The sequence below is a fragment of the Ustilaginoidea virens genome, chromosome 4 (genome assembly GCF_000687475.1).
Source record: "Ustilaginoidea virens chromosome 4, complete sequence".
In the NCBI taxonomy this organism is placed as follows: Eukaryota; Fungi; Ascomycota; class Sordariomycetes; order Hypocreales; family Clavicipitaceae; genus Ustilaginoidea; species Ustilaginoidea virens.
The window spans coordinates 2635820-2656757 of record NC_057319.1 but is presented as its reverse complement, the minus strand read 5'-3'; the positions used below and the strand labels follow the sequence as shown (position 1 = coordinate 2656757).

The 20938-nt window shown below is 53.8% G+C and overlaps 5 protein-coding genes across 5 annotated transcripts; 1 reads left to right on the top strand and 4 right to left on the bottom strand.

Moving 5' to 3' along the window:
* Window positions 1-2674: 2674 nt before the first annotated feature.
* Window positions 2675-3804, bottom strand: UV8b_05166 (uncharacterized protein; the record flags this gene model as incomplete). Its single annotated transcript, XM_043142664.1, has 2 exons — window positions 2675-2908; window positions 2980-3804. The coding sequence occupies 2 exons, from the start codon at window positions 3802-3804 to the stop codon at window positions 2675-2677; spliced, it is 1059 nt and encodes a 352-aa protein (XP_042998598.1).
* A 626-nt stretch (window positions 3805-4430) lies between these two features.
* On the bottom strand, window positions 4431-5813 carry UV8b_05165 (uncharacterized protein; the record flags this gene model as incomplete). Its single annotated transcript, XM_043142663.1, has 3 exons — window positions 4431-5273; window positions 5335-5621; window positions 5687-5813. The coding sequence occupies 3 exons, from the start codon at window positions 5811-5813 to the stop codon at window positions 4431-4433; spliced, it is 1257 nt and encodes a 418-aa protein (XP_042998597.1).
* Window positions 5814-8325: 2512 nt separating this feature from the next.
* Window positions 8326-9678, bottom strand: UV8b_05164 (uncharacterized protein; the record flags this gene model as incomplete). The annotated part of the gene is made up of 1 exon (XM_043142662.1): window positions 8326-9678. One exon carries the CDS (start codon window positions 9676-9678, stop codon window positions 8326-8328), a length of 1353 nt encoding a protein of 450 aa, XP_042998596.1.
* A 5169-nt stretch (window positions 9679-14847) lies between these two features.
* On the top strand, window positions 14848-16565 carry UV8b_05163 (uncharacterized protein; the record flags this gene model as incomplete). Its single annotated transcript, XM_043142661.1, has 2 exons — window positions 14848-15527; window positions 15581-16565. 2 exons carry the CDS (start codon window positions 14848-14850, stop codon window positions 16563-16565), a joined length of 1665 nt encoding a protein of 554 aa, XP_042998595.1.
* Window positions 16566-17752: 1187 nt separating this feature from the next.
* UV8b_05162 (uncharacterized protein) lies at window positions 17753-20575 on the bottom strand (the record flags this gene model as incomplete). The annotated part of the gene is made up of 7 exons (XM_043142660.1): window positions 17753-18238; window positions 18332-18645; window positions 18718-18772; window positions 18832-19091; window positions 19168-19604; window positions 19686-20348; window positions 20472-20575. 7 exons carry the CDS (start codon window positions 20573-20575, stop codon window positions 17753-17755), a joined length of 2319 nt encoding a protein of 772 aa, XP_042998594.1.
* Between the last annotated feature and the right edge of the window lie 363 nt (window positions 20576-20938).

The window sequence follows — 20938 nt, the reverse complement described above, 5'->3', positions numbered from 1 at the left end:
CAGAGAAAGTACTTCTCCATATAGCTTTCTATATAAAGTGACCTGACCCACTATTCCCTAATAAACCAATTATATTAAGAGTATAGCCCACAGCAATGGTCAGGTCAGTTAAGTTATTATGGGGGGGTCGGATGACAAGGGGGGAACACAGGTCGGTTGACCTGTACCCTCGACTTTGCCGGAAGCAGGACGCGCCGATCGAAGAAGCGTTTGACTCGTCCGCCGCCTGTAGCGTTCGGCCATGCTGTCTGTCGAGTGCACAAACCCTGACCTGGTTGTGGTTCCTACAGATGGATGAAGCTTGCCGACACCCGACTCTATACAACCTGCGAATGAAAACAGCATAATAAGTTTAACAAAATGAAAAGGAGGGGAATTAGACTCAGGCCATATTCTTAAGGGGCCAGTAAACTTAAAACAAAGTAACTTAGTACCAAGGAAAATACTAAATTTCAAAAAATTCCAAGGTGCTATGTAAAGCTGCAAGGATAGTTTAATGAATGCACACAATAGTAGGGCAAGATATAGCAAGATAGCCTACCTTACTAATTCACATAGGGAAACCCAACTCCAAGAGGTACCCCTTTGCATTTCGCAATTTGGGATGATGTTGATACCAAAGACCGACCGGGGAAGGAGGCTAGTGACATTGCAAAATCCAATTCACGAGGCGGCCATTTGGAAGCGGGACCGCCCGCGATCAACGTGGATGACCTCGACATTCCGTGATGTTGCTCAGCTGCAGATATCTGGGCGAGACGACACGTGTTGAATGCATGAGACATTAGAATGTTGGTTGCAGAGCCCAAGTACGTCTATTTGAAAAGTAGTCTACAACGACCTAGGACCTAGATAGCTTTACCAGCTACACGATATCATCAAGTATTGAGCGGATGCTAGTGCCACCGCAGCCTCCGTCACGGTTCGGCAATGGGAGCTTCCACGTCCTTCTATAAAGGAGTACATGAAACCAAACGAAGCTGACAAGATGCAGGCCGGGCAATTGCCCCTCGACCCGGGTACTAGGCTTAATGGGCCGCCCTCTAGGGCGTATCGGTCGGGTTTTCCGAGAAACGCTTGCCGGCTTATCCGACGACGGTGGTTGTTCCGCTAGCTTGGCCCGCGAAGAGCTTGAATCTTCTTCATGACAGACGTGATGCTCTCATACGCAAGCAATAGGCAACGAGTCGTTGTTCAGGGAGGGTGTCCAGGGGTGGAACGGGCTAGCAATCTCTTGGCTTCAAAGGAGACCAGGGCCGGCTGACTCTGCGATGGCCCCCGGTTGCAGAGCAGGCTGCACTGTGCGCATAGTCGTCGCGAGATTGAACATGGAGATTGCTTAGTTTAAGCTGGCATAAGCTGTGCGAGAGAAGATGCACTTGAATAGCGGTCAGGAGGAGATGCAAAGAACACGCCGCCGTCTCTGAGAGAGGTCGTCGGTGTTGCGGAGCAAGCCAAGTTGATGCTTGCTGGTGGCGATGGTGGTGGCATTCTTCAAGGCACTCGCCTCTGGGGTTGTTGCCATGACCGACGTGGGCTCGGTGGACGCGCCAAGTAGCCTGCCTTGAAGTTGCCGATGGCAACATCGAAGGATTCCGGGACGAGTCTGTGCATGGCCGACACCGCCGAAACCACCGCCGTCCCTCCCTGTTCTTTCCTATCATTGCCGGTTGTCCATCCTTATGGATGCCTTCCCGTTCCATGGGCACGCTGACCTGTCAGCAGAGTGCAATGTAGTAAGCTGAAGTCTGAAAGACGTAGAACGAATAGCCTCCGAGTTGGCAAGTTCGACCCTTTTTAGCGCAATCTTCATGCTAGGGAGAGAATCGGTCACTTTCTGTATATTCGATAGGATGATTCGCCGATATTTTTCAAGTGCATCTGCTCAACAGACGACAACAATATGTTCAGGGTTTTTTCAGGGGTGGCCAGGATGGGGTAAACAGAGTGCTTGCGAGACTCGCAGTCCTTGGCACGACGCAAATGGGCCCTTTGCGCCCTGTATCGCCTTCTTGGGCCTGGAGAAACAACCCGGCTCCGTTTCAGCCCCGTCCAGCCTGTTCAAATTCCAATTCCTTGACGAGGAACTGCAAAGACAGAAACGCCAGAGTTGTCGTGGGGTACTTCTTTTGACCACGTGTTACGTTGAGAGGTCTTTCCTACCACTGCCGAGCCGTCAGCATGGCCATGTGAGTGTGAAACGTACAGAGTCATGAGCAGGTACACCCCTTCATGAACATGACTGTGCAGCTCCAAGCGTCGCAAGTGCGTGAATTGGCTGGCATGCCACAGTCACATATCCGCAAGAGGTCTCCCGACAAGAGTCCTACAGACTTTGCCTTCTCAAACGAAGGATTGTGGCAGGAATGAGCTTTGCGCCGATTGGTTTCGAGTTTCATCGACCAACTTTACCTGGCATCCGATAAATTCGAATAGTAGTTGCTGGCTTTGCGCAGTTTGACAGGGCCCTAACCATGGCCCAATCAGTCATCCAGTTGACGGCGGCAATGAGCAATGAGCCTCAGCCCCCTCGACGCAGCACGGGCGGCGTAGAGTGAGTGCCCAAACGCGAATGCTTGAATATATAGTACATGCGATAATCGGGCCGTAGGCTCGCAATGCACGCTCGGCGGTGCAGCTGCCAACGAGACAGGAAGCGCGGTGTTTGCTATTTTCACCTTAGAGCTGGACCAAACACATCGTCTGGGTTATCGACTTTTCGGCGCTTGGCTTCTCTGGAGTCCGAGTCTCCAAAAACGGCACCGTCATTTGTAGGATTCGCGTTCTTGGGCTTTGCCACTGCTTGTTCCCGACGGGCCCGCTGCAATTCGACGAGATTGGCACGATCCGGGTCTCGGCATTTTTGCAACTTCCTCCGCAAAGGCTTCATCGATTTGACGATTTCGGGCTTGGGGACATTAGCGGCCGAGCATGGAGAGAAGAAGAAGAAGAAGACTTTAGCCGTGAACGCGCGCTTACCGTTCCCCAATACTCTGTCATTCTTTCAGGCGGCTCCGTTTCCAACATGGCTTGGCAGCTCTTTAGGGTCGTCAGGATTTTTTCGTGGAGATCGGTATGCGTAGCGATGGCTTCGTCAACACGCAACCCTGCACTCCCGACAGGCCGGGGAAATAAAACGTCCACAAGTCCCGAATCAACCATCAACAGCGACGCCATCATGATCTGACTCGGTGTGAAGTGAAAGTACACATCCGTAACCAGAGAACTGAACTTGAGTATTTCCCTGGCACGAGCATGTGCATTGTTTACCCTGGGCTCTTCCTCTGGCAGCCTCTTTCGAAGCTCCAGGATGGCCCCTTCCAACGCTCTAAAGGGGTGTCGGACGTCAAAAGCAAAGCGAATGCCTTGGCAAAGCAGAAATTCACCGGCGAGAATCTGGTCACTCGTAGTGCTTGGAAACTTTTCGGCCAACTTGGCTAGTCGGATGTAGAAGCCTTCGGCCTTGCACCCGAAAAACAGACACGTCTTGAGAAGCTCGGTAGGGGGATACGTCATGACGGAGTTTGTTATGTAGAATCGCCGGAGAAACACGGCTGCCGTCGAGCGGATTTCGGTGGGCAGTTCGCAGAACTGCGCAGCTCGAATGAGCTCGATGGTGAAGAACTTGACGAGTTGGGCTTCTTCATCGGCCGTGAGAAAGTCGGGCACGGGGTCCAATCGTGATGTGATTTGCTGTTTTGCCAGTGAATTGGTCTTGTCCCTAAGCTCCTGCAGGTTGGTTGGCGAGAAAGACCAGAGACGAAATTGACTCGATTGCCTGTATCGCTCATCTTCGGTGGCCATGGCGGCGTGAGTCTATAGGATGCGACGCTAATGAAGGGCTGGATGGAACTTGGCTGAAGCGCAACAATGCAATGTGAGTTGACGAATCCGGGAGTGACTTCACAGAGCTTCAAAAGGGACCAGGCGAATGAGCTGCCGGAAACAATTGCGCCCCACGTGACTGAATTTCTCAAAAAAACTTGAGCAGTTAACACCTGAGAGTCAAGGGCCCCACTTCTCGTGGCGCGAAAACTGCTAATCAAAAGTGGTCCGGATCGGCATTTGTTGGTGCAGGCACGGACGGTGCTTCCAAGCCTCAAGAGTCCTCGGTGCTGACATGGTACATACCCAACCCCAGACAAAACAACACTTCACATTCTTCACATTCATTCTGGCATCCAATGCATTGGCGAAATCACATCCGGTTTAGCATTGTCGATCCGTATTATTGACTCAAACACACAAGTTTCATCAATGCATATTATCTTTCCAATCTCTTCTATCCCTTGTAGCCCGATCATGATTTATCGATTGTCTTTAACATGCCCGCTTCTTGGGTCCCCCCCCCCCCCCCCCTTTAAAATGAACCACTCTCGTCATATGGGTTAGTCGAAGCTGGAACTTTTGCGTCTGGCGCAAATTCTGCTTCAGCGATTCAAGTGCGCCCGTCGCGCCGGCACAGGCGGTGGGGGGGGCTTCTTTGCCCTGTTCGGTGGTGGTGGTGGAGGTGGCGCCGCCGTTGTCGCCTTTCTCAACTCATTTCCACTTCCGACGCGCGATATGCTGTCGTAACTGGTGGCCGAACTCGCGCTACGGTTTCCCCAACCATGGCTGCCGTCACCGCTACCCGTCGAATCATCATCGTCTCGGAAGACGTCGTCGGACTGGTGTCCATAGCCTCCAGTATCCGCCGTGGCCCTCAAGGACGGCGCCCGTGCTCCTGCAGACGCAAGCGGAGTTCTGGTTCCAGAAATTGCTGCTCGGGCCAGGGACTGGCGCGAAGACTGTGAAGGCGCGGGAAGAGACGGTGGTTGTGTCGGTAGCGGCGGTGCAACATGCGAACTTGCTGCGCGGCGGGGAGGAGCTCTTTCGGGTAGCGGGCTTGACCTGCCCGACTCTCCCTGCCTGGCATCTTGCCATGATCTTGATGTATTGGAACGCGCTCTAGAAATGCGCAGCTCAGCTCCAGACGGTGAGTCTGGTCGACCACCCTCGGCCAATGCGTGACGGACACGACGTAATTCCTCTGCGGCTTTCTCGTGGTAATTGAGTTGCGACTCTAAGAACGCGTCGAGGGCGGCAATGGAATCTGCCTCGGAGGCTTGCACGTCTTGCATGCGTCTCATGACATCCTCGCTTGCATCGTCAAACTTGGTCTTGTTGATGCGCATTTCTTCCTCAACTCGAAAGTCGTCCCGTTTCGATTTTTGCATCTTGGACACACTGGCATCGTAAGCTAGCCGACGACTTTCAAGCTTCTTCCGAGCCGTCTACGGGACATGGATTAGCATGGACACTTGTTCGACATGTTCCCACGTGCTTATCGAGTACCTGATAGTCTCTCATCATTGTGACGTTTCGATCCACATGGTGAAGCCAGTTGGCAGTGACGTCGTCGGCAAAGTTGCTGTGCAGATTGGCGACGCGCTCGTTGGCGCGACCAACGGCAACAAGAGCATTGCCAAAGTCGGAGTCGGGCTCAAACTCGTTTCCATGAGCCGTCATGGTGCGACCTAAAAGGGCAGATGGAGGGCTGCGACCCTTGTCCTCAAACGCATCGCATCGGCGGGAAAGCCATTTCGAATATACCGAGGTGGCCTTTTGGAGGTGTTCCATTCCTGGACGCGATCCGTCAGCGAAACCAACGTCTCCGAGCGTCGAAGCGAGTACGACATCAACATACCCTCTTGGCGGAGACTCATCTCGGCCTCTAACCTCTGGAACTCTTCTGAATGGGAAGTTTTCGCATCGGAGCCCATCTTCTCCCCGGCCCACTGGACGGCTCGGTCCAGCTTTTTGGACAAGTTCATGATTGCTTGGCCGGCACGCTTTCCGCTATGCAGTTCCTACTTTTGTCTCGTGTGTTTGGGGGGCGCCAAAGAGGAAGAGCTCAGGCTGGACGGGGCGAGCGGTTCGGATACATGAACCACGTCACGTCAAGCGGTTTAGGGAAGGAGCGATTGCCTCGAGATGAATCGTGTCGCTCGACAGAGTGAAGAAACGAGCCTCTGCCGCGTCGGTGATTGGGACGAGCGGGATATGTCGAAAGAGCCTACGTACAATGGCAAAAAAAGAAAAAGAAAAAAAAAGGAGAGGGGAAAAAAAAAACGCAGTACAAAGTAGAGTGCTAAACAAAGGGGTGGATGCAAGGGGCCTGGATAAAGAGAGTTGACAGTCTAATAAAATCGGCTGGGAAGGATGCACCCGGTAGAAGAGGAAGTATGGTTGGATCGCCGTGCAGAAAGACGAAACAAGGAGCCTGGGCCGGTACCAAGTACGTCCAATGCCTTTGCCGGTTCCTTGGAGTTTTTTGTGGAGTTGAAACGCAGAAACGCAGAAACGCAGAAACGGCACCGGATCTCTCTGCCTCTGGACATGGAAGCTTGTCCTTGCATCCTTCTCGTCAGTGTTGGATTCAAGCCACATAGGGTCTAGGAGCCAGGAACGTTGTGGGACAGGCCTCGGCCCCTGCAACACAACCAGATAGATTGCAACCTCAAGCTTGCATTTGATGCCAAGTTCAACCAATCCCTTGGCGCCTGTGACTTTACTACATGTGTGCTGGTACAGTGCAGACCATTGGCCGTTGAAAGCGTCTGGTGCTCCGTCGGTTGGGGAAATGGCCAGGCTGTTCGCAATCAGTGGCTAGGAGCCTAGGGCCAGGACCCGTCTAGAGCGCCTGCCGGCTCAACTGCGCTTCAAGGTAATACATACCTAGGTACTCCGTACCTGGTAATGAATTACCTGTCGGCTCAACTGCGCTTCCAGGTAATACATACATACCTAGGTACTCCGTACCTGGTAATGAATTACCTGTCGGCCCCAGTCAGCCAAGACGCGCCACCCAATGGGCCTCCAAGCAACGCGTGTCAGGCCCGAATAGGCACCTGGCAGGGACCTGGTAGGTACCAGACCGTACCAGACCTGTTATTGAGAAATGGCCACCGGCAGTTTCTGGCCAGTGGAGGCGGCTCCACATCAGAACTGACGGCGTTGAACTTGGCTGGGATGCGCCGCGCCGCGCGTCCACCTGCGTGAATTGCTACCTGGTAGTTGCCGGTAGGCTGCGCCAGCCCGCCCTCAGCCTATACGTGCGCCAACTTCTCGTAATTATAAATACCTAGGTAGGTAGCTGGGTTGTCTCAATTGCAACTATTAGTAACTCACGGAGTGGGTAGCAGTGGCTGGATGCCCGTGCCCACCATGTACCTCCCAAGTACAGGTCTGGTAGGCCGTGGACACCACTACTCTTCGTACCTCCTAAGGTAGGTTAGGAGGTAGGTACCTAAGGTAGGCGCTTTATAGTTCGCCCCTCGGGTCTGGTAGTCTATGTGTGATCCAAGAGCTGGTAATCAATGTCAACTTACTTGATTGCGAGGGGACAGCTGGTGACGCCTCTTCTCGCCCTAACTTGGCTGCCCATATCCCATATGCCACATATGGTGAGCCAGTTTACGATGCTTTGGGTGATGAACCCTCGGGCGAGAAATGCGATGCGCGGCGTGTGAATGATTCAGTCATGACTCATTCATGCCAGACTCGTATTCAATGCAGGCATAAAGCCGAGTCCGACGCAGACAAGTCACCGAGCCTCGTAAAGCGGTGACGGCCTGGGAGTAGTGGGAGTACTCCGTAGTGCAGCTTGACTGTTCAGCTCCCACAGGAGGTTCCGTTTCCCTGAGAGGGAAGGATCGACCCGAGTCACTAGTCACCTGACCTATTTGCCCACACTTCATCATGTCATGTCAGGGGCGAATGTACTCCGTACTATGGCAATTGCGGAAGGAGAAGCAACTGCGGAGTACTCCGTATCTGAAGCGAAGCATTTTCATGCAAACGGAACAGACCGTCTTCAACGACTGCCTGCCAGGCAGAACTCCCGTCATGCCAACAATGCTGAACTTTCACCCAATCTTGACACAACGTCCGTCAAGCCTGCACAGTCACCGGCGTCACCGTCAACTTGCACAAGGAGCTCTTCATTCGGGGAAAAAGCTCAACTTCTCCACACCCGCCGCCGCCGCCTTTACTGGCTCTTAAAGACGACATCTTTTCGCATGCAGCGTAACCCCTGAAGCAGTCGCGAAAAACATGCTTCGCACCTGCATCTGCGCTCAATGCTGCTCAAATGTTCTTCTAAGGAGCGTGCGAATATTTACAACGTTATGTACAGTACTGAGCTTAACACGAACCACATAAAACCCCCAACTTCTGCACCATCTGGATACACAAATACTTGAAAAGAACAATGGCGGCCCAAACAGATCATGCGTCGGTGAGCTAAAAACTCTGCTCGCCTGTCTTATTACCTCGGGCGCAGAATTAGCTTGGTGATCCACCAAAATACACGGTCAGGGTGTTGGGGCGCCCAGAAGAAAGTGTTCCCGACGCATTCTCGCCGTCAGCGTTGACATCGTCATAGGCGAATGCGTACCCTCTTCCATCAATCTCTCTTCCGTGAACCAGCCGACTGTAGTGGTTCGTAGGGTTGACCTTGTAGTACTTCTTGGCGGCAAGTCTCGGCTGGACATTGCCTTGATCAATCAGCAGTGTTGAACGAACAAAGGCCGCACAGAGTCGCGGGATGACGGCAAGGTGGACACCGTTATCTCCATTTTGCTTTGCAAACGTGCCGCTATCGCAGCCCCAAATGTCGGCGGCTGCTGGCTTGCTGTAGGGTCGATTGTCTCCGTCGCAAGACATGGTGCCACCACTCACGCGGCACTTGACGTTGCCCGCAGGTCCCTGGGTGTCGATGGTGAGTGCCTTGTCCGTGTAATAGTGCCAGACCTCGTCGACATATGCTTGCCAGTAGTCCTCGAAATCGCCCGGTTTGACGATACGATAGACATTGGGCGACAAAACTCGGATAGGCTCGCCAGCTCCGTTGGCAACGCACAAGGCTCCCCAGTTGCGACCGTCGTTCTCGGATTGAGAAATCAATCCATTGCAGAGAGCCGACACGGCACCACCATCCAGACCTTTTGTCTCCTGTGTGCCGGCGCCATCCTTGACGGACAGAGACATGCTCAGAATAATGCCCACAAAGTCAACGTAGCTGATGTTGGAGAAGATGGAACCGTCGGCGTTGTAAGTGAACTCGATGAATCCCCAGTTCGTCTCGGAACTCGGATCCGCCGTGTTGGTGACTGAGGGCTGAACTAAGCCATCTCCACCGGGAACCTTGACCATGAAGAACTTCAATTCTCCTTCGGAAAAGTAAACTCGGCCAGAGTGCATCGGAATGGGCAAATGAAGACTGAATCGCCTATCACGGCCGGGAAGATTGATTGCAATATCATGGTTGCTGATCTCGACGGGCACCTCGGATCCCCCAGAGCTGGGATAATACAGACTGCCGTCAGATTTGATGAAGACAACTTTGTCGTCGGAGTCCAAGCCCGTGACATAAGCCTTGACCTGTCCACCGCCGAAATTGTTGACAAATTGAAATGGCATATGCGTCGCTGAATAGGACGCGGATACACTGACGCTCTTTGACTTGGAATCATGATAGGTGCCGTTGAGAGTATTATCCTCGGTGATGATGATCTTATCAACTCCACCAGCCCGGGCGATCGTGAAGCCGTTATTCCTAGCTCTGGGAAGGAGTGACGACGGAGCAGCAGCAACTGCTCCCAGCAACGCTGTCAATGCTGAAAGGGTACAACGCATATTCAAACCGGTGCTGTAAAGTTGACGGCGATCTTGCACAGACGCTTTTTTCAGTATAAAAGAGTGGTCATGAATCTTTCCGCCGTGCGTATGCTTTATTTGAAATAGTATGCAGAGACACAGAACGAGCGATGGTGACTATATATGCCATTTCATGAACGACTTTCTTGCTGGGACATGCCATGTCTTATAGGGTTTGCCATCGACTCTGGCCAAGAAGGAACCTCCAGACCTTCCGAGTGCAATGGAATGGAGCAGGAAATCCAACAATAGCCAAGCCGTTCGTTCACCTATCATCAACTAGCTCCGGAAACCCCTTGGTCAAGGTCCACACGCACGGCCTGCCCATATCAGCGCGAGACGGCCGGCCAAGCCGCGGGTTCTGGCTATAACATGGCCTATCCGCGGCTACAACGACCGCGCTGGTGGCAGATGCGCCACGGATTAGCACCTCTTTGGTGAAACGGTGGAAATTCTGCAAGACCAAGATGACATGTATCGTGTGGCATGCCATCCGATACCCTGCCGTTTCATCACGGAGTCTCGGTCATTTTCTTAGGGGACTTTTGCACGGTGTGCATGGTTGAATAAAAGCTAGAAGCGTGACTGAAGGCATCTCTCATTTGGCAGGTCCGACAACCCACAGGATTGCAAGGTTTTCGAAATCGGACACGGCGACTACTATGGATAACCAGACCCCATTTTGGCAAGGCTGGTGTAGCCCAAAGGGCAAGCAAGTCGGTTCGCCGCTAAGCTCATAGCTTCGTTGGAAGTTGCAACGACCTGTCCGAAAGTTCATGACCAGGTGATGACGTATACGACCACCTCGCCTCTCATGTTAAGTCTTCCCGAGAGAGCCAAGGATCATGATGACAACAGCAAGAGCAGCCTCTGAAATGCATGCCTTTGCAATGATGGACGAATCTGCCGCCGTGTATAAGTATACTAAGGCGTTGCGATTGCCTGCTCTGGGACCTTTCTCAACCAAGAAGTGTGACAGAAAACAAGGGCAGCTACTCTTTTTCTGGAAAGTCGGGCCTAGGTTTGGGAGGATCAGCCAAGTCTGGAACTCGTCTGAGCCCCATTGGGGAAAACGCAGGATCGCAATCACGACTTTTTGCGCCGCTCACCGTACCAGTCCACAATCACTCGGATCAAGGCGAGCGTGGTTGTCCTGCAGTTTTCCCCTGGATCTGGCGCACGGAGATGGCGGGTTACTTTGCTGGAGCCATCCCCGAACGAAGGGACTGTGGCTGGCGCCCTTGCCTAGCCTGCAAAGCTTAATCGGCCCTTGAGATGGCGCGCATGAACTCGCCCGGACCCGTCTGAGCTGATGACTTGTCACCGCTTGCTCGTCAGGCAACGTGTGGCTGCGGATATCTTGCAATGGGCCTCGGGCAGAAACTTGAGATGGCGTTTGCGGATCGGCGACCTCGGTCGGGAGCGAGGGTGCAGCAAGTCGCGGAGAGTGATTGGGGATTTCACTGGGGAACTCGGATGCAACAGTCGCTGCCCTTACCTGTGCGGACGGAGTCGTCAAAAGGTTTGGCTATTGAAAGGGAAAGCCGCGCATGTGATAGATAACCTACCCACCAAAGCCGGGCCCCGGCCCCCAAGCCAAGTTAGGAATGTGGCTGTTGGGTCGAAATGGGACCTTCTCGACATGACGACAGAATCGGGCCGTGCAAGCTCGTCAAGGCCGACCCTTGCAGAAGCCGAGCTTATCGCCCATCGGTCAAGCGGCGTGGATAAGATTCAACTTGAACGTCAGCACCTCCGACCTTCCGTTCCGGCTCGCGGGACGGAACGGCGTTGCCGCGATGTGAGGGTTGAAGCTGCAACTACTCTCGACTCTCGACTCGCCTTCAATTCCCCGTCCTCGCTCTACTTGGCCATCAGTCCAGGCCTCACACATGGCTCTTATCAATGGGGACGGGGTGTCGCTGGGCTTCCTTCTCTGCGTTGCCTGTGATTCGCCAACCCGCAATCTCCATCTTCCGCATGTTTTGTCCGCCCAATCCTGCCAGCAATGCCATGCCGACCAAGTGCAGCTTCCCGTTTCTGCGAGACCCTACCGATGCAACCAGCAAAGGACGTGGTGTGAGATTTCCCCGCAGCCAGGAGACGAGCGCCGTGCTAACCTCACTTGCGGTGAGAATTGGGGGGGGGAGGGACGTTGCAAATGCTTTTCAACCATGTGTCTACTTGAATGACCTGTGTAGCAATGCGCATCATGTATTTTATGGGATGACATGACGAGCCTTGGAATCGTTGGCTTGGTAGTAGACCCGACACTTGACGATGCAAGTACATGATCGATGGGATTCAGTCGGCGGGCCATTTCCCGTTCAAGCCGCTTGACACGGAATCAATTGGGGCATTAGCACTAGATTGCCAATGTTCTTCCAAGTTTGCATTATCCGTACGTGGATTGTCCCGGCCCCCGGCCCTCGGTCAATATATCGTTGCTAGACAATCACAATCACCCTGCGGGCGAGACGCCAACACTCCTGCAAAGCTGCTATGAGATGCGAGGTCAAGTGCGGAGCGCGGAGTATATAGTTTGATACTGTATGTCTCCGTGCGGAGTAGGCTCAACTGAAACATACACGCCAGGGTAACCAGGTGGGCACCGTTGCAACTTGCCAGTATTCCTCCAAAATCCCTGGCAATCTCGGCTTCGACTTTTATATCTTGCACGTTGATACGAGCCTTTAGGTTGTAAATAGGATCTACTTTGCTTGCGCACGCTAAACACAGGGCATTAGAATAAAGTAAAAATATCAACTATTGTCCGCCAATCCCCTCTTTATTCCGCCAGCAGATATGAAGAGCACCATAAAGTTATATACTTCTAAAAGAACGCACGCGGTCTTTAGACACAGAATCGAAGCTCTGGCACTAATAGCTATTGGTCCGAAGCGGGACCAAGAGCTTCTTACTCTGTTTAGAAAGACAAGTCGATCTTGCAATAACCAAGTTCGTGCCAAAATAGTTTTGGCCAAAACGACGCATCTTTCCAAATCCCGGCATGATAATGCCATTCCCCACCACGTCATCATCGATGATTGCCCTATTTGGCAGACAAGGCCCCCTTTCTCTCCGCAATTCTCAACGGCCTTGTCAAGAAAACTGTACGTCGGCTTGCATGCGTCGTCCGTCCTGCCGCTCTCCCAGGGTCACTGATGCGTGATGCGACAGTCCAAGCTTTCTTGAAGATGGGCATTTGAAACGCATTTCTACCGTCTTTGGCTTGCCGACGCGGCAATTGTGCTCGCCCTCTTGGTTGTTTCGTTGTTTACTCTCTGTTGAGCAGTCAGGGGGCCTTGCTACTCTGGATCCAGGTGAAACGGCCGCTTCGTCCGCCTCGAGAGCTGCATGATGGATGGAAGTCTCTCAGGTGTCCGGCAAGTGCGTGCACATGCGTGCACACGGGTGGGGCTGCGCCAAGCGTGGGGATTTCAATTGCCGGCTTTGGGCTGGTCGAGTTGTGCGCCGTGCACAAGTGCATAAAGACCAGGTGACTCATCGATGATGCATCCCATACCATAAGCGGCACAGTGCGAAGAAAGCGCCAGCCTGACCTGCTCCGCTACCCCGTGCTCGGTGCTCGGCAGGTACCTTGCAATTTACCCGGCATGCTTGCACTGGGCGGGGTTGCCCCAGCCAGCTCCAGACCCAGCTCCCCTCCATCCATCCACCCATCCATCCACCCATCCATGAAGCCATACGAAGCCACCAAAAAGTCAATTTGGCTGTGGCCCGTGATCCCCTGGTCCAGTCAGTGGTCGACGCTCCATCCAGATCCATCCAGGATACAGCCAAAATCCTTCCCGAGACGCCCGCCCCGTCTTCACGCTCAACGTCCCCTTGGGCCTGGCACCATTCCGCAGCAAGTCAGCCGGGAAAAACGGAGCCGAACAGAAGAATCCCCTAGATGGCGCGAGTCGACTTCGCCTTGAAGCACCCGTTCCCATGCCCACCTTCTCGCAGCAAAGCCATCGGCTTTCCCCTGCACTGCCACTTCTGCTGCCTGCCTCCAAGGTAGGTAGCCGTGCTCTGGCAGTACGGTACTACCTTGCACTCGCTGCGACTCTTGCAACATGCCGATTGCACAACACTACGAGGGTACAGGTCAACCGACCTGTGTTCCCCCCTTGTCATCCGACCCCCCCATAATAACTTAACTGACCTGACCATTGCTGTGGGCTATACTCTTAATATAATTGGTTTATTAGGGAATAGTGGGTCAGGTCACTTTATATAGAAAGCTATATAGAGAAGTACTTTCTCTGATATTTTACTAGGTTCTTAGGTAGGGGTACCTAGTAAAAGAAATTAAAGAAGTCGCTTTCTTTAGAAAAATATAGGGAGAAGTACTTTCTCTGCTGTTTTATTAGGTTCTTACGTAAGGGTACCTAGTAAGAATATTAAAAGAAGTCACTTTCTATAGAAATATATATATAAAGGTACCTCTTTTTCTATCCCTAGTACCTAGATACTAGGTACCTAGGTACTTCATAGAAATATAAGAAGTCACTTTATATAGAAAAATATATATAAAGGTACTTTTTCTACGTATAGTACCTAAAGACCTAGGTACCTACCTAATAAAAGAAAGGAAGTCACTTTCAATATAAAAGTCTATATAAAGGTACTTTATCTACTTTTAATATTAGGTTCTTAGGTAGGGATACCTAGTAAAAATATAAGGGAAGTCACTCACTATAGAAAAATATATATAAAGATACTTATAGTCTAGTGGCTACTATAGATTAAGGGATCTACTACTATTTATTAGCGTATCTCTATATTAGGAAAGAGCATTGGTCAGGTCTGTTAAGTTATTATGGGGGGGTCGAATGACTAGGGGGGGGCATAGGTCGGTTGATATGTAGTCTCCAACACTACATATGCCGACCGAGCCTGTTGGTCTCTCGGTGAGGCAAATGGCGGCATCGACCAGGGGCGCAGAGTCCTTGCGCAAGGGTAGGAATCCCCAACCAAGCTGCTCCGGGAGTGACGGATACAAGAAGCGCGATATTTCCCCCAATTTGGCCCCGATATGAAGCGGCAGTCCCACCGCAGCCTTCTCATCGCCCGCCTCCTCGTCCCCCCCTCTCTCTCGTGCTCGCACCAGATACGAGAGGCGGATATTCGCAAAGGACCATGGCGCAAGGGGATCCCGAAGCCCAGTCTGCCCCCGACAGCGGTCCACGTCCACGGAGCATCAGCCCCGCAGCTAAAGACGGCGTGCCGCCCGCCCGGCTCAGGCATGTGGATCGGGCGCTAGCCCGCATCGGCAACGGGGAGGTCGAGCTCACAGAGCAAGATAGTCGTCGCATCTGCCGCAAGACGGATCGCGTCATCCTCGTCGTCTTGGTCTGGGTGTACTTCCTGCAGATCCTCGACAAGTCAGTCCTCGGATACGGCGCCACCTACGGCTTGAAGACGGATGCCCATCTGACCGGCAATCAGTTCTCGCTTATCGGCTCCATCGCGCCCGTCGCCCAGCTGGCATGGCAGCCCTTCTCGTCTGTCCTGATTGTCACGGTGCCGCATCGCATATTGATGCCGTCGCTTTGCCTGGGCTGGGGCGTTGCGCAGGCTGCCATGGCCGCAGGCCACAGCTTTGGTGGCTTGATGGCTGCTCGGTTCTTCCTGGGACTCTTCGAAGCCGGCTGCCTGCCGCTGTTTAGTGTCATTACCAGCCAGTGGTACAGAAGAGCTGAGCAGCCCGTTCGAATCGCCGCATGGTACGGAACCAATGGAGCCGCAACCATTGTCGCTGCCGCTCTCTCGTACGGCCTGGGCCACATCAACTCGCCTCTCCTGCACGAGTGGCAAATGTGGGTTTGAAAACCGCGTCCCTCGCCAACACGTCGCTGATGTGGCAATGCAGCATCTTCCTCTTTGTCGGCCTCTTGACCATCGTCTCTGCTCCCCTTGCATACTGGAGACTGGACAATGACATCCCGTCCGCTCGGTTCCTGACGGAGCATGAAAAGGCCCAAGCCATCGAGCGGCTTCGCGCCAACCAGACCGGAACTGGCAGCCGCGAGTTCAAGTGCCGTCACCTGCTCGAAACCGCCCTCGAGCCCAAGACCTACCTGTGGATCGGCATGGCCTTTCTCCTCAACGCTGTCGCAAGCGTCACCAACACCTTTGGCCCCCTCATCATCAACGGCTTGGTCTCCGACAAGTACCTGAGCAGCTTGCTCAACATTCCCTTTGGAGCGCTGCAAGTCGTCGTCATCTTCCTGTCAAGCTTCCTGGCCCAGAGGACTCGCCTCAAGGGCGCCATTCTCGTCGCCTTCTCCCTTCCCGTCGTGGCCGGCCTGGCAGTCCTGTACGCCGTCCCGCGCCGCGACTCCGACAGAGCAGCCCTCTTGGCCGGGTACTACCTCCTCGCGTTCCTCTACGGCGGCATCCCCCTCATCGTCATGTGGATCATAGGCAACACCGCCGGCACCACCAAGAAATCCGCCAACATGAGCATCTACAACGCCGCCACCTCAGCCGGCAACATCGTCGGCCCCTTGCTCTTCAACGAAAAGGACGCCCCTGTGTACAAGCCCGGCCTGCGCGCTTGCCTGGGCATCATTGTGGCTTTCGCCATAGTCGTCTCCCTTCAATGGGCCAACCTGATTGTGCTCAACAAGCTGCAGGAGAAGAAGCGGGTGAGAAACGGGAAGCCAGCCAAGATTATCGATCGGTCCATGGAGTCGTCGTATCATGCCATGGACGGGGTTGCTCGGGAGGAAACCGCGGCGCAGGATTCCGCCCCAGCTGGCGAGGCAGAATATGGGGGCCAGCCGAGGATCGGTGAGAGGGCGTTTCTCGACCTCACGGACCGCGAGAATGACGAGTTTATTTATATTTATTAGCGCCCAATACTTCTCGCCGTTGAAGTCCTCCGTCCGCGCCCTGGAATGCCCCATGGCCGTTGGCGTGATACCGCGCCAATGACAGTTGCTACGTCGACGGACGAGGCGACTCGTTCTTGTTCCAGTCCACCAGGTGCAGCGACATGGCCGAAGCCTGTTCAGTAAGAAAAGCCGCACGGCGGTGCTATTCCCACGGCAGGTGCCATTGCCCTAGCATAAATTGCCTTTTGCTCTGGTGAGGGCATAGCTCGTCGCGCATTGCTTAACCTCATCGGCTGAAATCGTTCCTTTTGACATTTCCTTTTTTTTTCGTACTTTTCTGGAGTGCATAAATGCCGTCGTGGGGCCCACCAGTGTGCAGTAAGCGTCCTCGAGGCCGACAGACTTTTGACATTATCGGGTCAGTCTCTCTTTGCTACCCGGTACGTCGGAAAAGCGTGCATCCTGAGCCCAGTCATTCATTCATTCACTGATCCGCAAGTAAAAATGCAGGCTGGAAGGAGCAGAAGAGGAGGAAAAGAAAAACCGCCCGGAACACGCAGTGAGCGAAGAGGCAAAAATATCTCCAGGGCGTGAATCGAACACGCGACATTCGGATTGAGCTGTGAGTCTATTACAGTCCGACGCCATAAACCAACTAGACCACCCGGAGGAGTAGAAGGACCATCGCCCCACTAGTCGCTATAAAGTTGCCAACCGGTATTGGTATATATAAGATGCCCGAAAAAGTGTGCTTGGTTACTGGCCTTCCTTGCGGTCTTCTAAACTTCTTTCCCGTACAGTTTACCTCGGTACCTAGCCTGGCACGTTGAGCTGGTCCCTGCGACAGTCTGCCGCTCGCCAGCTCTGACAAGGCACAGCAGGCATTTATTTCCTAGGTACCTTCCTACCTGGTAGTCATAGATCTCTTGGCGACCATCTTGAGGTGTCTTACATTGAGAACAGCCGAGACCTGTCACCGGAATCAGGGGTGGCGCGCGCGGTTGAAGTCAAATACATGGGTTGGCCGTACAATCTGAACCATTGACAAAACCCACAAGCCCGAGACAGAAGGATGTCACAGCTTGTTCAACATGATACTGGAACCATAGAACAAGAACACCCAAAAGTGCCGGTTGCCCCGTGAACGCCCCGCGAGCTCAGGCAGTCCGTCCAAATTCCACTGCATCGTGATAAGCCGCTCCTTGTCAGAAGATGATATCGTGACCAGCCCACATCGTGTCGAATTGAGGCCGTATCGCGACATCATCCAGCCCGCCAGAGCCGTGGTCCCAGTCAAATTCCCCACCACCGAGCACCCCGTCAGTCATAGTCATCGTCGTGTTGCTTGCGATAAACTGCCCCAGAGAGTCCAGGTCCCGCCAAGAGAACCCACTCAATGGGTCCATGTCCATGGCTGGTTTGGCTGCTGCTGTTGGCGCGGGGCGCTCCTGTCCTTCCGCTTCGCCCACCAAAGGCTCGGATGGCTCGGATACCGCATCGCTGCGCATTGAGCAATCCTGGCTGGATTGCTTCGCGGATGACTTTCTCCAAAGAAGCCGGAGCGAGGTGGCGTACCGTCTACCTAGGCTTTGAGGATTATCCGACGTCTTTTGCAGCTGCGAAATCGTCCCCTGAATAGCGCGCCGGACGCCGCGGTCGCCTTCGCTGCTGATGGCTCCGGCCAGCCGGGCCTGCAAAGTCCCGTTAGCCATCCCGGCCGACAGGCCGACAGGCCGACATGCCGACATGCCGACATGCCGACGTCGCGCTGGTGTTTCACTCACCTTGAATAGGAAAACGGCGGCATAAATCACGTACAGGCAGTACTTGAGAGGCATGCACTTGAGACCCGCTACTGGGTCAATGAAGCTGTTTAATATACTGAGCAGCGAGTTCGCAGCGTCAATGGATTCATAGATGAACCGCGCATCTGGCTTCCCAGCCACGTTGGAAAACAGCGGCCCGTTGGATCTTCTGGGACTTTCCTGAGCATTTTGCGCTGCCGCCCGATTCAAGTTTGCTTCAAAGGCAAAGGCGTTGATGTATAGCCGAAGGAACTCAAAGGACAGCACCAGAGACGCTTTGACCGGCGGCGTGACTGTCAAAAGACTCATCAGTGACAACATTTCCAAGACTGGAAAAAGACAACGACGAAAGAACAAGCCCTTACAGCTATGATTTGCCCACAGGAGCTTCCATTTCCGCAGCATTGTGGCAAAGTCATCCTACGCCCCGCAGTATTAGTTTTGAGCCTAAGCCTACCGAGGGTTTCATTCTAACTGACAATGTATCGGACATATTCTCCGCCAACGTACAGGTGCTTCCTGTGGGTTGTTGAAGAGTACAAAATGTCGTGCGCATTGCTGATGAGTTGCGTGAGTTCAAGATGGGCCTGAAACAACAGCCCCATGTTGTCTGGACCCAAGCCTTGAGCATGCAGCGTTGGAAAATCAGCGGCGCGCAAGTTTAGAGCTGGGCCAGGACCGCGGGACCAAAATCCTTTGCCAAGTCTTATTGAGACTTGCCTATCGCTGATGTAACAGGCTGTATCCCGTTTGTCAGTGTTCCGCGAGCATGTGCATCCAGCGTCAGCGATAGTGATCTGTTCGGCTTGACTTGCCTGCCCAAACGACGCGTTTGCGACTCATTTCCTCCGACAGCTTTCCTTCGTCAGGCAGAAGCGCAGCCTGTTCTAGCCTTTGCAAATACCCCAACCTGATCGCCAAGCCGACAATCATCCACGCGCCATGGTCCTCTTGGCCGCAACCAATGGCTGAGTTTTCCTGAGGCCGCTGTGGCGCCCATTCTGAAAGGATGAGGAGTGCCTCAACAGATCCAATCGACGACGAACCAGCGTATATCAGATTGGACATGAAGCTCTCAATATGACGAGAGCATGCCTCATACACGTGGGACCATGCGGGATCGTCTTTGGAAGCTACAGTAAGAATGGCCGTAAGAAGATGGGGCTCCTTCTCGGCCCATTCGGATATTGAACCCTCTTTGAATATCTTGCCATGCGCAACGGGGAAGAATGGATGGAATTTGTCGTGATACCTTGTGTGTCGTTGTTATTTCAGAGAGGGGATTGATTGGCATGCCGGGTGTTGGTGAAGGACATGGCGAAACATGACTTACCTCTTTAAAAGATACGAGGCATCCGAGACGGAGAAGGCACCTTCATGGAGCGGGGGATATTGGCCGACTGCGGTTCTACCAGCGTCTTGCCGTCGGCCAGCAACATGTCCGCGAGCGGCGCCAGTTTTGGCCTTGACCGTGTGTTTCTGGCTAGCTGGATCCAAGTCGGCAACTTGGGCGAGGAGGCCAAGCGCATCAGACGGGTTGAGGAGATCGGTAGAGGCTATGTGGCCTTCCAAACCATCCGGGCTTGTCCTTGAATCCTCCATGTCGCGATCGGATCCGGCCTCGAAGCTGCCAGCGCGCCAGTTGCCGGTTTGCTGCGGAGCCGGAGGCCATGTTCGCGAATCGCGTACCACGATAGGGCGATGGTCAGCGCCGCAAGATTGGCCTGTTTGCCTGCTGTGATCGCTTTCATCGCCATCGCTGTTATCGCCGCCATCGCCGCCATCGCCATCATCATCGTCATGTATCGCGGTACTGGGTGGTTTCTGGCCGAATGGAGTCGGGCCTGTTTTTCTGTCGGGATTGACCGGCTGGGTGGTAGAGTTACGAACCCCCTTGATTCTGCGACCACCACGCCTGGATATGGCCAATACACATTCCAGCTGATGTTCGACGCATCGGCGGCAGGGTGGTATACCGGACCGTCCCTCCGAGTCACTGTTTGCTCCCGAGAGCCGCGTCAGTCAGCAATTTCAAGGAAGTTTCACGGGTTTCACGGGTTTCGCGGGGGAGCTGGTGTCGCCCTCCCCTTGGCACAATCGGCTCCGTCAGCCAGCTCACAGGTCACAGCGCGTCTTGCGCGAACGGCACGATAAACAGGCGCGCGAGACCCGTTTTGCCTTGGAAAGTGCCGAGGCCGAGCTCGGCATCTGGTTTCGCAGCATAGCAATGGGCTAAGACATATCCTATCGATGGGCGATGGAAAGCATCAAATGCCGCGAGGTTGGTGATCGAGACTCAATCCATGGGTGGACCTCATTAGCCTGTTAATATAAGTTGTAAGATGGGAGGGGGAACCGAAGAAGCCCTTGGACTTGGCCCGCTATCTGTTGGGGGTGGAGCCTGGCGACCAATAGCCGGAACACCCTTGAATCAACTTCCTCCAAACGGCGGGCGCTGGGCGGCGGCAAATGGGTGGTTGGAGCGAACCAAGCGAGGCAAATGACCGCGGGGCTGGAACCACCCCCCCCTCCCCCCCCCACCAGCGCTTTTCCCAAGCTTTCATGAGCCCGAGTCCCTTTTTCTCC